General features: G+C 40.0%; 1 protein-coding gene across 1 annotated transcript; it reads left to right on the top strand.

Annotated features, from left to right (window-relative positions):
• The first annotated feature begins 2,153 nt into the window (after positions 1-2,153).
• LOC136424802 (uncharacterized) lies at positions 2,154-7,046 on the top strand. The gene is made up of 3 exons (XM_066413464.1): positions 2,154-2,992; positions 4,548-4,689; positions 5,147-7,046. The coding sequence occupies exons 1-3, from the start codon at positions 2,467-2,469 to the stop codon at positions 5,511-5,513; spliced, it is 1,035 nt and encodes a 344-aa protein (XP_066269561.1). The 5' UTR covers positions 2,154-2,466; the 3' UTR covers positions 5,514-7,046.
• The last annotated feature ends 7,377 nt before the right edge of the window (positions 7,047-14,423 follow it).

Below are 14,423 nucleotides of genomic sequence, written 5' to 3'. Positions count from 1 at the left end.
CTATACAAAATGGTTGAAATCATTCGTTGACGACTGTATATGTGTAAAGTGCAGAAGCAGCATGTGTTAAATAATACGTTTATCTAGTACATGGCCGGTATAACCACCCTTCGGCGTAACGCACCAGCTTTGTAGGCTCGTGGCGCGGCAGCAGCTGGTTATATTAAACTGAACGTCCTGTCACACCTGATCTTTGCACATCTGACTGCAAGCCCTCTTTAAAGCTATCTATATCTAGAGAAGGTGCTACTACAGTACTTGATGGCAACGAGTTCTATTCTTAGTGACAATCTGTCTGTCGGCAGCAGCTTTTCACATGTTTATAACAGGCGGGCTGCATGAAGGGCTGGCCACCTGTATAAATGTAAAGGCCATTTTTGACGCTCGCTATATTAGGCCACACTGAAATGACTACTATATGGATGACATCCTCTAGGCATCCGTTTTCCAATTTCGTTCTACACGTTACGGCATATATTTGTTCATTTTGCAGATTATCTGTACGTTTACATCATTGTTGCAATTTTTCTTTCTTTTTGAAACGGACGAACATCGATTCGCGCACGGATGTCATCCATATAATCAAGTCAGTTTTGCCGCATGATGTCATTGATGTAGGATCTCATGTCGACTAAAATGTGAATTTAATGGCTTTGCACGCTTGAGAAATTGGTTATGATGAAGTATGAAGTTATTTGTAACAAAATAGTTTTTTTACGACTTTTGGGAATTTCATCGTAAAGTATAGGCTCCCAATTCCCTAACACAGCGTCAAAGGTAGTTTTACGATGACATAGTAATCGATTCAACCGCAAAACGAATGGTGTACAAGTAGCGTTATCTTTTTACGACACCTCAAAGCACAGATCTATTATTTTACGACACCTCGACATCTATCATTTTATGACAGTTTGAGATGGGAAGCCATTTGTCAGTGATGAAAATATGGCTTGGAACAACACCATATTCCATCTCACCTTGGTCAAAACGTAGAAAGGCAAAAGAAAAACATAAAATTGCAAATATTTGACCGACATGCAGCCACTCTGATGATTGCAATGCTATCATTGATTGAACTGGTAACTGTTATGGAAAGTACTGCTGGGTCAAAAGACATGGAGATATCTTGTTCTTTTTTTTATATATATACATGGTTTATAGTTAATTTGAACATCTTTATAGTTACACAAGAATAACCTTCAGCCGATCGATATCACTTATCATTATATGTCTGAACCGGTGACAACATACAAGTCTCTCACTTTATAAATCTATATATGTTTATACGGTATATTCATAAGGGGTCGACTTTGAAGGCTATATTGGGATATGAAAATGAAAATATTTGAGAAAACAATATTCGATGGCTATAATGAAATGAGCCCAAAGAGAGAAATTCTAGAAGAAAAATTACAAAGCCGTACGATTCAATACTTCACCTTTATAATATCCAGGTAAACGATTTTTTATGTGTTACCCTTTGCATTTTCATGCAATTCTTGTTGTGAATCTTGATAACATATATGGAGCATCATGACGGAGGCCTTCGTCCATATGAAATGTTTTTAACCATATCAAATTTATATTCTTCATCTTTTCAGTGAATCATAGGACGCATTTAGCAACCTACAGAAGTATTTTCAATTTTACAGAGATACGAACTGTAGTACAGTCTAGTATAGTTTAAGATATCAAAATTCCATTCAGGAATGCAACAAAGAATATACTTTGAAAGTTGATAACAGACAGAAAAACAATAACAATAATATCCTCTCTGACGCATATTTTCGTATCCAAAGATATGCTTATACAATATATGTTCTACTTTCTTTTACAGGCCTTCAGGAAAATAGTAAAGAACACCAGAACATCAGAGGTTGGTTGACATACATACTATGACTGTTTCAACGGAATTGAGTGTTTCAACGCAGTTTCGTCCTATTGTCAGCAATCCTGACTGAGACACTTTTCATTGGTAGACTGACGTCCAATCAGTGGGAAGCTGACTTTCTTCCAATCACCTGAAGACTACCTCTCGACTTTATAACTGTGGAAAAGCCGTTAGCCAATCAGCTGCTAATCTTGTTTTATGCCATCAGCTGTAGCCACTACTCGCCCATTCAAATTACAGGTGTCATTCGTAAGGTGGACGATTTTCTTAGTCAGGAAAACAATTATCTATTTTGCATAATCAGCGTAGATCAAAAGAAAAATATCATTGCCATATTTGACCATCAAATTTTGAGGGCAAAAAGAAGAAATTGTGCAAGCACTGGGAAAGAAGCCGCACGAAATTGTCATCTTATAAATCTGAAGATGCCATAGATTACATTCAGATGTGATTTTGAAAGATACAGATGGAATGTCAAAGGCGTTGGACTGTGATCCCTCACTTTGAGTCATTTCAGGAGGAGTAAAGACATTATTTTAGAAAGTAAGGTGACTAATTGTGCCAAATTCGCGGCCATGTTCTCTCCAAGGCTACCTCCATTGACAAGGCTACGTCACCATTCAGTCGACAGTGATGAGTATGAAACAATGCCTCGTTTCACAAGGAAGGATCCGGTACTTCCTAGAGGGCCCATCAAGCTACCTCCGCTAAAACCGGACAAAATCAGCCGACGAGACAGGTCTGAATCCCCAAGACGGACGATAAGTACTCGAAGCCCATTGAAAACGAGGCTGACCTTCAACGAAAACGAGGCCAAGTTAGTGGTACGTCAGAGAGAAGACAAAGATGGCGGCAAGGGCAGACGCGCGAGGGATGAAGGTCACACGAACATCATTATGGAACAGCTGGACTACAGACCAAGGGTCAACTCCACAGGACATAGCCCCTGCAAACGCCAATCCAGGCGGACATCGGTCAAAAAGTCGGACAGAAGAGTTGGGCCTTGTTCCCAGGAACGTTCTCGTTCCCAGTACAATCATCCATCCCATGATGCCTTATCTGACCAAGAGGTGGAAAACCATGACGGGAACGAAGAACCAGGTACTAAAACAGCTAGGATTAGTCTAAGGCTTAATCTCAGAATTGAAATGATTATCAAGTCCCTTCTTTGCGCATCCTTCTACGCAAGTACGTCACTTTTATGGGTGTGGCTTCCAACTAACTGCCAGCCCATAAGAGTATCAGCTTTACCTAAAGAAAACATTTATGTGATTCTATGATTGACTGACAGCTGGTTGGAGGCCACGCTTACAAATCTAAAGCGGAAACCTCAGCCCGGTTTAGCAGAGCCTCCCCAGGATACACTGCATGCATAGGCCACGGGCTAACCTCTGCGTAGGAAAATAAACTCCGTTCTGACGATTCTCATCCAAATTTTCTAAAGTTCTATAATTTAAAAGTGGTCTTATTTGAACGTGTTAGAAATTATTTTTCATCCCTTTCTGAATCTATGAAAACAAAGCAACAGAATAAGAAAATTTACCTAAAAATGTGTCAAAGATTTACTTATATTTTAGCTGGCATGTTACGCCGAATGGCGGTTATACCGGCTATATAGATACAGATACAGAAAAGAGAAAAACTGCCATATTTTCAAACATATGTTGTCTACAAAAATCGCTCCCTGGCGTTTCTAAGCATACATATTATTGTATAGCCCATTCAAGTATAGCTTGATCTGATACGAAATGTACTAATTCTAGTTCTAATTACTCCAAGATCCGGTGCTACAATTCCTTTTACTTTCTATTTGTAGCACCTTCAATGAAACATGTAACTCTATGCTGTAAGACTTCAAAAGATAATGATATCTTCGGTCCAAAAAAAAGGAATTAGCCGAGTTGAGGGACAATGTATTTGAAGCGTGGCCAATGCAGGTCGAGAATTGCTGTGAACCATCTTCAAAGACGTCTAAGCTCATTAAAAGGTGCTAATTATAGACACAACCTAGATCTGGAGAGCTAAGGGATTTTCTTCTAACACATTGAGGACTCCTTACGTCAATGGCGACGACGTCTTTTAACGTTTCTTTTATGAAATATGATATTTTAATCCTGATTCAAAGGGCAAGTATGAATCGACAACAGTTATCAGTAATGATAAAAGTAACGAAACGAGATTACATGAAAATGATTAAATCATTGTTTATAAATAGCTTTCTACGGGTTTTCTCAACGGCATTGAAACTATAAATCAGCGTTAACTGCTTGAGCTACTATTCGTATATCTTTCAGATCTCTACGTTTTGGCGGTTTATAATGCTGAATATTCTTCAATAGCGTTTGTCAGAAATTAAAGGATTGCCATTGTCTCCATATACATATGACTTAATAGGGGTCTTCTTCTGCTCAAAGAATTTAAAACTGCTCGCTGTATAAACATGATTTAATGGGAAATGACAGCTTGATAGCATCACGTACTAGAAGAACGCCGTCTTAAGATAATTAGTCGCGCCCAAACTATATCTGTTAAATCTAATTGGGCCCAGGGTACAAGGCTGTACTCATTTATTTTGTCTTAGACTGGAGATATCAAGGTTGACTAATACGCAGTCAAAAGTAGTTACTGAAATTACAGGAAGGCGATTTATTTCCAGGACTGTACATGCCTCGAGCCAACAAGTATTTCCGCCTGCAGCGCCTCAGGAAGAGCCTTAACAACATCGAAGACCGCAAGCGCAGGTCCCTGTCTTACCCTAGGAGCACCAACGAGGAACTCCCCCTACTGGAATCTCTCAGGTATTGCACCCATTTCTACAGGTCACATGCCAATGTGCTGCAGCTACTTTTGGGGGCTGAAAGGCTTTAGCGTATTCACATAATGCATGAACTTAGTAACAACCAACATATTCATTAGTAGGATTGGTAGGATTGGAAAAACGAGTTGGGGAAAGTTACAAGAATATTCATCAGTCAGTGACTTAGAAAAGGTTACGTGATACGCACCTCCAAATTTTCGATTTCTACTGTACATCTTGATCACGGAGTGACCTAGTCTCGCGAGAACACGAGACTAGCTAGGACGAGACTTGTGAAGATCGTCCTGCCTCCCCCGCCTCCTTTTTGGGAAACGATTCATCAATGCCATTCAAGGTCAACACCAGCCACAGCTATTTCCTTGAAGAGCAATCGATGTTGGCTGCTGGTAGTAGTTGTTATATTTTGTTGACTATGTTCGTTTCGCCCTTTTGTTTAGGTATCCAGCTAAGCCGTGTCTCCCTCCTATTGGGGTTAAGTGTGACGTCAGCAGTGGCCTTTCACCCCATCGAAAACAATCCTCCCATGATTCCCCGCGGCGGCGTGGTAGACCAATCGTAACGTCGCTAAGGGGGTCGGGTAATCTATCATCTTTCACCTTTGACCTCGAGGATGACCTTGATCCTGACCTTCGGCCTTACGAGGAGAGGAAGGAAGAGCTCGGGGACGCCGTCTTAGACCAATTCTTAAAGACCCAAAGGAGAAGGAACGCCACTTGCGAGAAGCTCGACAAAGAACAGGGAACAGGGCTAGTAAAATTCTGCGAGGACATCGCCATCATGGCCGCCATACATCAGTGCTTCTAGATGAAGAACTTTTGGAAAGTCGCCATTTTGATATTTTGACAGTTCCATATCTGCACATTAAAAGGTTGAAAAATGCTTGTAGTGGATCGATCCGGAAACGTCTTGCCGACGCATTTCTTGTGAAACCAATACCTATAAAAGAAATAGGAAATATCCATCAATGGTTGAGGACGTTTTTGAAAAAAAAAAGTGACGAAAATATACTGCAGATAATGGTATGATGAATACACATGGTCGTCGAGTTATGTAAAGAAAGATTATTAACCTTCCGTTAAGATGTGGAAAATGTTTTTGTCTTAGTATTATTAGGCGTGAAAAATCGGATTCGAATGCCCAAAATATCAATATCATAGGTATCTTATGTGACTTCACATCTGCCATATTTGTTGATAGAGAATCAGACATATAGATTTCCTGAAATGTATCGTGTAACAGCAGTGACATGTAAACATTCAAATTTCCTGATAACTTCCTGGTCTACCCATACAATATGGAGGGCAATACACCAATTTGTCTTAGTCACGTGGGTGCAGAAACCAGTGTCATTGTGACATCAGATGGCGAGCTTTAAGAAAGCAATACGGAACTAGCTATAGAGAGGCTACATTTGCAAGGAGATACGTTCACATGGACCAGCCCATGTCCTACTACTTGCTACTTTATGTTGTCGAATGACACAGGATGTCCGTTACACCTCTAGTTACCATGGTGAATTGGTGATAGCCGTCTTGTCAAGATCATAAATCTTATTCGTTTGGAGAAGAAGAAATAGAGATAGAGAAAAATGATCGTTCCTTACTGAAGACAAAAATTCAAAAGTTGTAGTTTGCCAACACGTTGTTGATATTTAGAAATCATCAGATCTGTTCATAATTGTTGCCAATGGTCAATTAAAATTTCAGATTAGGATAGAATCCTGCAAGTTTCACAAAAAGTGCTGTTTTATACAGAATTTGTACAAATGGTTTCTACTTGCTATTTTGTCTACCGTACCATTCATTGTGACCAATCTGTATATTTGTAAAGAAATGAAACTTGTGCCGTGTCTGAAAACTGATATATCATTGTGGAAAAAAAAAACTTTTGCAAGAATAGTTCCCTTTCCAAATTGAGGCGTCATTGTGAATTCTGCTCTCGCGAGAGCACAATATAGCGGGAACATGCGTGAATTAGGCAAAAGCGAGGGTCCGGTGGTAACTATCATAGGTCCATATTTTAGTTCGAATTAGAGCCCCAATCAGAATTAGAATTATAAAGTAGACTTATAAAGATTACCGGCTGACCCTCGTTTTCGACCACTCACGCAGGTTCTCGAGAAAATTGTTTTCTCGCGAGAGCAGATTTTTCAATGGCGCAGGAGTTTGGAAAGGGGTCTGTTAGAATAACCTTTCAAGTATGGAAGTAACATAGTCAATAATGTGAATAGATAGTCTATGGTCAACAAAATCGATATGTAAAAATCATTTCGTCTGAAGTACTGGTGGATACGTTGACCTATCTTAAGTTGGCTTGTCCTGCTTTACGTTTTAAAATGTGCATTCAGGCGTATTCAGTCCTTTGCCATATATGTATATATAGACATAGATTGCATAATTGTTACCGTGCTTAATATGATTTTAGCGATACAGTTTGTTTTATCTTTTTTGTTTTGTTATTTGCAATGTTCATAAGGAAGATTTGGAGTCCATATTTTTCCTTCTTCACTTAATGTGTGCACGAAGTTGTATGGTCTCAAGGAATAATAAATTCATTTTCAAACAGCTTACCAACCTGGTGAGGATATTCATGAAAGTTTACTTTAAGATTGTGTATTATAGCATGGTGTAGTAGTGTCTCTTTTATACGTTCCAATCCAGTCTACATTGCATGAAACATTATTGCTTATCTTACAGACAATTAATTGATTATTGACTGATCAACTAATTACTCTGTTTTTTACTTAATTTCTTGTTTCTGAAATGCATTCTCTTACATGTTTCAATCACGCCCACCTTCTATAATGCATTGACTTGTTACGTTTCTCAATATCCAAAATCTTTTTTTGTCTTTCTTGTGAAATACCTGTGCGTATTCCACTTCTAATCAGCTGTCTGAACTTGCATGGATTGAATAAGTTTGCACGAAAACAAAGGCCTTATATACGACATATTATGAAGTCTTTTTATTTCTTTGAGAACTTCACAATAGACCAGAACTGTTAGTTGATTAAAACAAAACTAAAGATGTCGAGATACCGTTTACAGACAACAAAACAAAAAAAAGCTGCTAGGAATCCAAACCCACCACGATTTCTCCTCAAACCAAAAAATTGCCTCCAAGCAATCAAGACCGTGGCATGTACAGGACAAAAGATACAGAAAAAAGAAGGTTCTGCTGCAGTACCAAGGTCACACAAAAGGGCGCCCAAAATCGACTCTGACCTTCGCCTTCCCAAGGCCCACCCAAATACCCAATCACAATCCATCAATATGTTATTAAGTTATGCTAAATACAAATGTTTGGAGATACTAACACACACACACACACACACACACACACAAACAAACAAATAAATAAAGCAACTGACTTTCCATAGAACGTTGTGCCGTCTGTTGACAGGACTATGTGAAACATATGCATTTTTAAAAAGCTGTTTTTCTATCTATGCATATATGTAAGAGCAACATGACATTTCGTTTCTGCAATACAAACAAGTAAACACAACATACTTTCCACACTCTAGGTATACGCATGCGTATAAGCACATATTTCTCCATGTATGAAAATGCAGTAAAAAATACAATCTCTATTTGAAAAAAACACACAATAGGTGTACATGTAATACTATGTATAAATGTATGCAATGATATACAGACCACTTCAGCCAGAGAAGCACAAAAGAATAAAGCGATTGCATAACTTCTTTTCAGATATTGTCTCAAATATCAAAATATCAAATGATCGCGAGCTTAAATAAATCGTCTCGATTGTGAACAAAAGCACGATATCAAAACTTCAAAACATGACGTTTTGCTTTCAACTTTTGTTTTTCAATTCTTTTCGATGAAGCTATATATTACTTTGTGTCTGGTGCTGTGCGTCAGTCGCCAGAGCTCTCGTCTTCTGAAGGGACGTGATTTTTGATGTGCAGAGTCCCACCGTTGACACCATGTCGGGGAGGCAGCAGCGGTTCCATACTCGTCAAGGCGGAGGTAGAGATTTTGTTCTTTGATTGTTCTCTTCCCTGTTGATATGACAGGTATTTCACTGGGCTGCACCTAATCATTAGGCTACGGTAGCCAAGTTGCAAAAGCCATTCGCAAACTGGCTACAGCTGGCTCTAAACGTCTCAAATTTCTCTCCTGAGACTGTGATTCTTTTCTTTTTTTTAAAATTCCAAAACATTCACAATTGCCAAAATGGTGCGAAGCGACGCAATCACTACAAATCTGTTTTCTAGCTAAGAATAGTAATCATTGTATATTGGCCTTTAAGGCCGCGACAACACTACTATTTCCAACAAAGTTATCTTGCATCTGATTTGGAACCGAAACTGAGCATATGCGATTCAAGGCGTGGCCGTTTTGTTTGTAATGGGTAATGGTCATGTACATATTTCAGAACGTACAAAAAGCCCAGATGTAGAATTTACCTTACTTGTGGTCGATATCCTCATCGAGATATCTTCATCCCCAAGTCTACCATTGCATGTTTTTTCATTTCAAATTTTAACTTTAAAGGCTTTTAAAACCCGAAATAAATCAATTTCCTAGCTATAATTCTAAATGCCTAGTAGATGTGTCATTCAAATTTCGGACTACTCTCATTGAAAAGTTGGTTCGGACCTGTAGATCTTTTTTTTTATAATTGTCTTGTTGAAACCTGGAATTCAGTCTATCGTCGTTAGACCGGGCTATCTTCGGCAAATGTTTGTTCGGGGAAAACTGAGCTTTATGCCGCCTGGGTAGTCGTTTGCACCCGGTGGGTTTTTTTACGCGGTAGGAGATTTATGGGCCACAAAGATAGAATGAGGACAAACGGCCAATTGAACCCCTACCGCGTGGAAATTCTACCGGGTGCCAACGATAACCACGGCGGTGAAAAGTCCCTTCTGCCCCGGTGAGCGTCCGGCCTAACGGCGATAGACTGGATTTCAGGTTATTGCCTTGTAGGGCCAGTGAATTAAAAATTGTCCAACCATGATGAGAGGTAGTGTCATTTCATGAAGTATGTGTGAATATGAATGACGTTTAATGTACATTCATACCTAGAGGGGCTAGGTACCAAGCGTCTATCGTATGACTTGATAGAGATGTAACCGAGTAGATTCAACTTCTTGCATCTTTATGCATGTGTATATGTGGCCCAACCCAATATGCGACAGGCGGATTTTTCAAGACTCTTTAGTATAGCTTGGGTGATTTTAAAAATTCATGAACTCATACGTACATGTACATGTTTGCAGACTGATTAGTCTGTACATTTCTTGTTTGCAGCACTTTTTATTGTTACTCAGTATCAAGAATAATTTCTTTTTACCGGTTAACAGCCACATGGCGTAACACACCAGGTTTTTTTACTAAAAAGTACAAGCTGCATATCTGGACAGATTTATCTGATCCACTCACACCGGGAGGTACCCGTAATACTATCGATAAGCGTGATGGGTTCTTTTATGTTCTCGATGCGTGGTCCTCAAACACGGAACCTCCAATTTAACGTCCTATCCGATGGATTTCCCTAACCAACGCAATGTTCTCACCTTCGCCTCAGTAAAGTGAGGAGAATTGTACTAATTGCCTTTCCCAAGGGCATAACGCAGGGCCTGTCAGGGGATTCAATCCCAAAACCTCTTGGTTCTTGACCAAACATACTACCATTACACAACGCAGCACCCTTGTTAAAATAATGATGTCTATAATTCTACATTTAATTCCACAGCAAATACAGGAAAAAGAACATGTTTTAATCTTCATCGCAATAAAACTGACAATTTGGCACAATTCAGCATACGAGTTGATTGTTTATTCAATTCTGTTATTTTTTCTTCAGGTACCACAGCCGGCCAGCAGCCGCAGACAGGCAGCAGCAGCACCGATGAAGAAGTCATCAACAACCCTCTCTACGGCACCAGGGCAGGTATGGCATATTTCAGTCACACTTCCAAACCGATGCCCAACAGGCAACAGGGTTAGTTTATAATTATGGCCCCTTTTGTACTCTTGGGTGATGACACTTTGCGACTACCACTGCTGGGCTATATTTTTTTTAGCCAGGGCAGGTCCCCAGTTAATTTTGATTTGGACGTAAAAGCAATGTCAGTCCCTTAGATTTCTAATATCATATGTATCAAACACCCCGATAAGTCTTTGATGGGGAGTAACTTGTGCTAGACTAATAAAAAGGTAACTTCACCAGAACCAACAAAACAAGCCCCTCCTCCCCCAAAATAATTACAGCAAAATACAAAATAAAACAAATTTACTATGCTTAAACACACACTTCTTTAGATTTAAAGGAATGCCCCTTTAAATGTGACTGACGAGGGATGCTTATGGTGCTGATTTTATCTGGTTTAATAAAACAGGATCCTTTGATTCATCTGACACTGACAAGAAGCCTAAAGGGAGGGGCCTGTGCAAGGGCTGCTGGCAAACCGCCAGCGCGATGCTTGTTGTGGTCATCCTCGTACTTGTGCCGTATTTTGCAGGTCAGTCTATAAAAGATCTTTTCCAAGGAAGTTAATGTTTTCGGTAGCGTTTGTAACGGTTTTTCTGTTTGCGTATGGTTGTGGTTGCGCTTTGACATCATACATCAACCATAGGTGGTAGCCATTGTCGTTTAGCCCGCGGCCCGTACCCGTGCTGAACTTCCCGGGTTTGTGCCAAAGTTCCGAGCGTGACCCAAAATGAAGTACTCGGGTTATGGTATCACCCAAGGTATCACCCGAGCGGGTGCATGTTCCAAGCGAAGCCGACGAGCCGAGCGGTTCCGAGCGATCCCGACGAGCCGAGCGGTTACGAGCGAAGCCGACGAGCCGAGCGGTTCCGAGCGATCCCGACGAGGCGAGCGGTTCCGAGCGAGGCCGACGAGCCGAGCAGTTCCAAGCGGTAGAGGACTAGCTCAGCTCAGCTCAAAGGACTACAGTCAAACGTTGACCTGGGCGTTTCCAGCGCACAGCGGGGTCCTTTTTGTTGTTTTATTGATGATTTATTTATGTTGCAATGTATTATTTTGATTATTCATGTGATTTACTTAATGCGAAAATCATTACACCTATCTTGTGTCATTTGATTTGTGTTCACTATTATCTAATAAATGCTATGTTTATTTATAGGTTAAGAAATCTCAAACAATTGTTAGTTTGTTTTTATCATTTGCTATGCATTGTTCAATATTTTATTCTGTTTTCGTTTTCATATATGTTCCCACCACTTCCATTCATTATGTTTTACTAATGTTGGATTAGTTTATGATTCCTTTTATGATTTGGTATGATTTTGTTCAATCACTTTTAATTTGTACATCGTATCTTTTTGGATGTGTTTGCCATGGCCCATTGTTTACATAAAGCAAAAAAAGATTAGGTTTTTAACCACAACCCTTTTTTATTCTTACAGTTCAGTTGGCGACTCTTTTTCGGGACGTTGGCGATCTTCAGGCACGTATGGTTGACCTGGAAGGTAAGTAGAATAATACATTAATATAGAAAAAAATTGATTTCATACAATTTGTTTTTGCCATCTGAATATACTGATCAAATCGATGACATCACATTTATTTCACTACTCACTATCGCCATGAAAAATGGAGATATAGTTTTGGGTGTGTCTGTTTGTCTGTCTGTTTGTCTGTTTTTTGCTTCCGCAGCACTCCAGTCAGCATAACTCAAGAGCCTCTTGATGGATTACAATGATATTTAGTATGTGGGCGGGTGTTGTAAAGCCGAAATTCAAGGTCGATTTTGGGCTCCCTGGTATGTGACCTTGGTACTGCAGCAGAACTTCAATTTTTGTATCTTTTGACCTGGACGTGCTGTGGTCTTGATCTTTGGGTGGCAAACAACTTGTGATGGAATCAAGAAGTGGTGTAGGTTTGGGCCCTCTAGCAGCTTCCTCTGGAACTGCAGGGGCGTTTTTGTGAAAATCTTCTTAGGAGAATAACTGAACAAAGGAACAACGAATTTCCATGATATTTAGCATGCAGGTAGCTTAGACAGAGATATACATAAGGTCGTGCAAATTATGCTAATCGTGACTTAATTTGCATAGCTAATGAGGAAAATCTATATTTGCAGTGTTTTCCATTATCTGACTCAAATACATGTAACATATGTAGTTTATGGAAAGTGGAGCATCAACAGATACAAATTATTCAAATGAATTCTTAATTTGCATAAATTAATGCAAAAACACCATAATTCTTCTAATTGGAAAATTATAGGACTTTCAATATTGCAACATGTGTAAGTTAGATAAAGGTGTTTATGACCAAGCATATATTATGCAAATGTCTAAGTTATTTGCATGAATAGAATTGTTCATGGGGATATGAGGTCGTGGAACTCTTGTTGTATTCTGTAGGGAACGGAGAGGCTGGACCCAACCAGGCAGAACGCTTGAAAGACGTGTGCGAGTGTGCCGGGTCTCCTGGACTTCCGGGGGAAGTTGGACCCGTGGGGCCGGCTGGTCCAATGGGAAAGGATGGGTCTCCTGGACCAGTTGGGCCCCAAAGGCTGTCGGGGCCTGTTGGACTACCTGGTCGGTCAGGTGCTAGTATGTTCGGCCTTATTGGTCCTCCAGGGCTAACTGGACCTCCAGGAGAAATAGGACCCATGGGACCGGCTGGCCCGATGGGAAGGGGGCAGTCTGGCCCTGCTGGTCTGCGCGGGCCACCAGGGGCCCCAAGCCGCCCACGCCCTGCTGCTCGACTGGCCGGTCGACGGGCACCCAGCAAACCGTTCAAGTCGGACAATGGTAGGTCCCCTCATCATTATAAATGCTATAGCCTTCACCATTTAAAGAATAAGCTGTTTTGATAACAACTAGAAAGGCAACATTTGCGAGCAAAATACAGCATGTTTAGCCATACTCCCCCCATGTAAAAAATGGATTGTCCCAACATAACACTTGGGCAAAGTGAAATATTGAGAAAACACATGTCCTAGGTAGTGCCATACCATATTTGGTATGCATACCAGCGCACCTGAGCCAGAAATGCAAGATAAATTGATTAACTCAATTGGCCAATCAGGCGGTTGCATTTTGAAATGTAGTGCTCCCATTGGCTGTCACTTCTAACAATGTATATGAAATTGGAAGTGACAGAATGGGCAAAATATTGTCGGAAAAGCCCAAAATAAATCGTTTTGAGGAGTTTTATGCCAAAAAATGGGAATGCAGTCCTTTAAATAACTGTTAACGGCGCATCTACACTAAATTTCAGGTCATTCGGTTGAAATACCAGGACGCAGGAGACCAAGATATACATTTTCGGTCTAAAAATAGCAAAAAAAAATCAATAAAACCACTTTAAAGGTCTATAAAAGTGGAAAAAACGCCCTGGGTATTTGCCTACTCTGACTACCTTTGTGCCAAATTTCAGGTCATTTGGTCTAAAAATGACAGAGATGAATCGATTTGAAGATTTTACAGGGGGAGGAGAAGGAGAAGAAACCTGGCAAAAACAATATGTTTAGTCCATACCTATTGTCTGGCTAAACATAAATATTTCCTGTGATCGCTGAGACCTTTTTTCTTTGCTGCCTTTTGATGTATGATTGTGACATTTACTTAGCTAAGAATGCCACACAGATTGGTGTATTCTAATAAATAAATCATGTAATATCTACATACACATGTATATTGCCAACACTAAAATGAAGACCATGTTAACGATACTATTCCTACTGTTTGGTATTTTGCAGCTTGC

This window comes from Branchiostoma lanceolatum, chromosome 18, assembly GCF_035083965.1.
Source record: "Branchiostoma lanceolatum isolate klBraLanc5 chromosome 18, klBraLanc5.hap2, whole genome shotgun sequence".
NCBI classification, from domain to species: Eukaryota; Metazoa; Chordata; class Leptocardii; order Amphioxiformes; family Branchiostomatidae; genus Branchiostoma; species Branchiostoma lanceolatum.
Note: the sequence above shows the minus strand (reverse complement) of the source record. Positions and strands in the feature narration are given on the sequence as shown.

Excerpts from the sequence above, each read along its gene's own strand:
- LOC136424802 (XM_066413464.1), top strand. The coding sequence starts at position 2,467 with ATGTTCTCTCCAAGGCTACCTCCATTGACAAGGCTACGTCACCATTCA. Across the intron at positions 2,993-4,547 it reads TGACGGGAACGAAGAACCAG|GACTGTACATGCCTCGAGCC; the intron begins GTACTAAAACAG and ends ATTTATTTCCAG. Across the intron at positions 4,690-5,146 it reads CCCCTACTGGAATCTCTCAG|GTATCCAGCTAAGCCGTGTC; the intron begins GTATTGCACCCA and ends CCTTTTGTTTAG.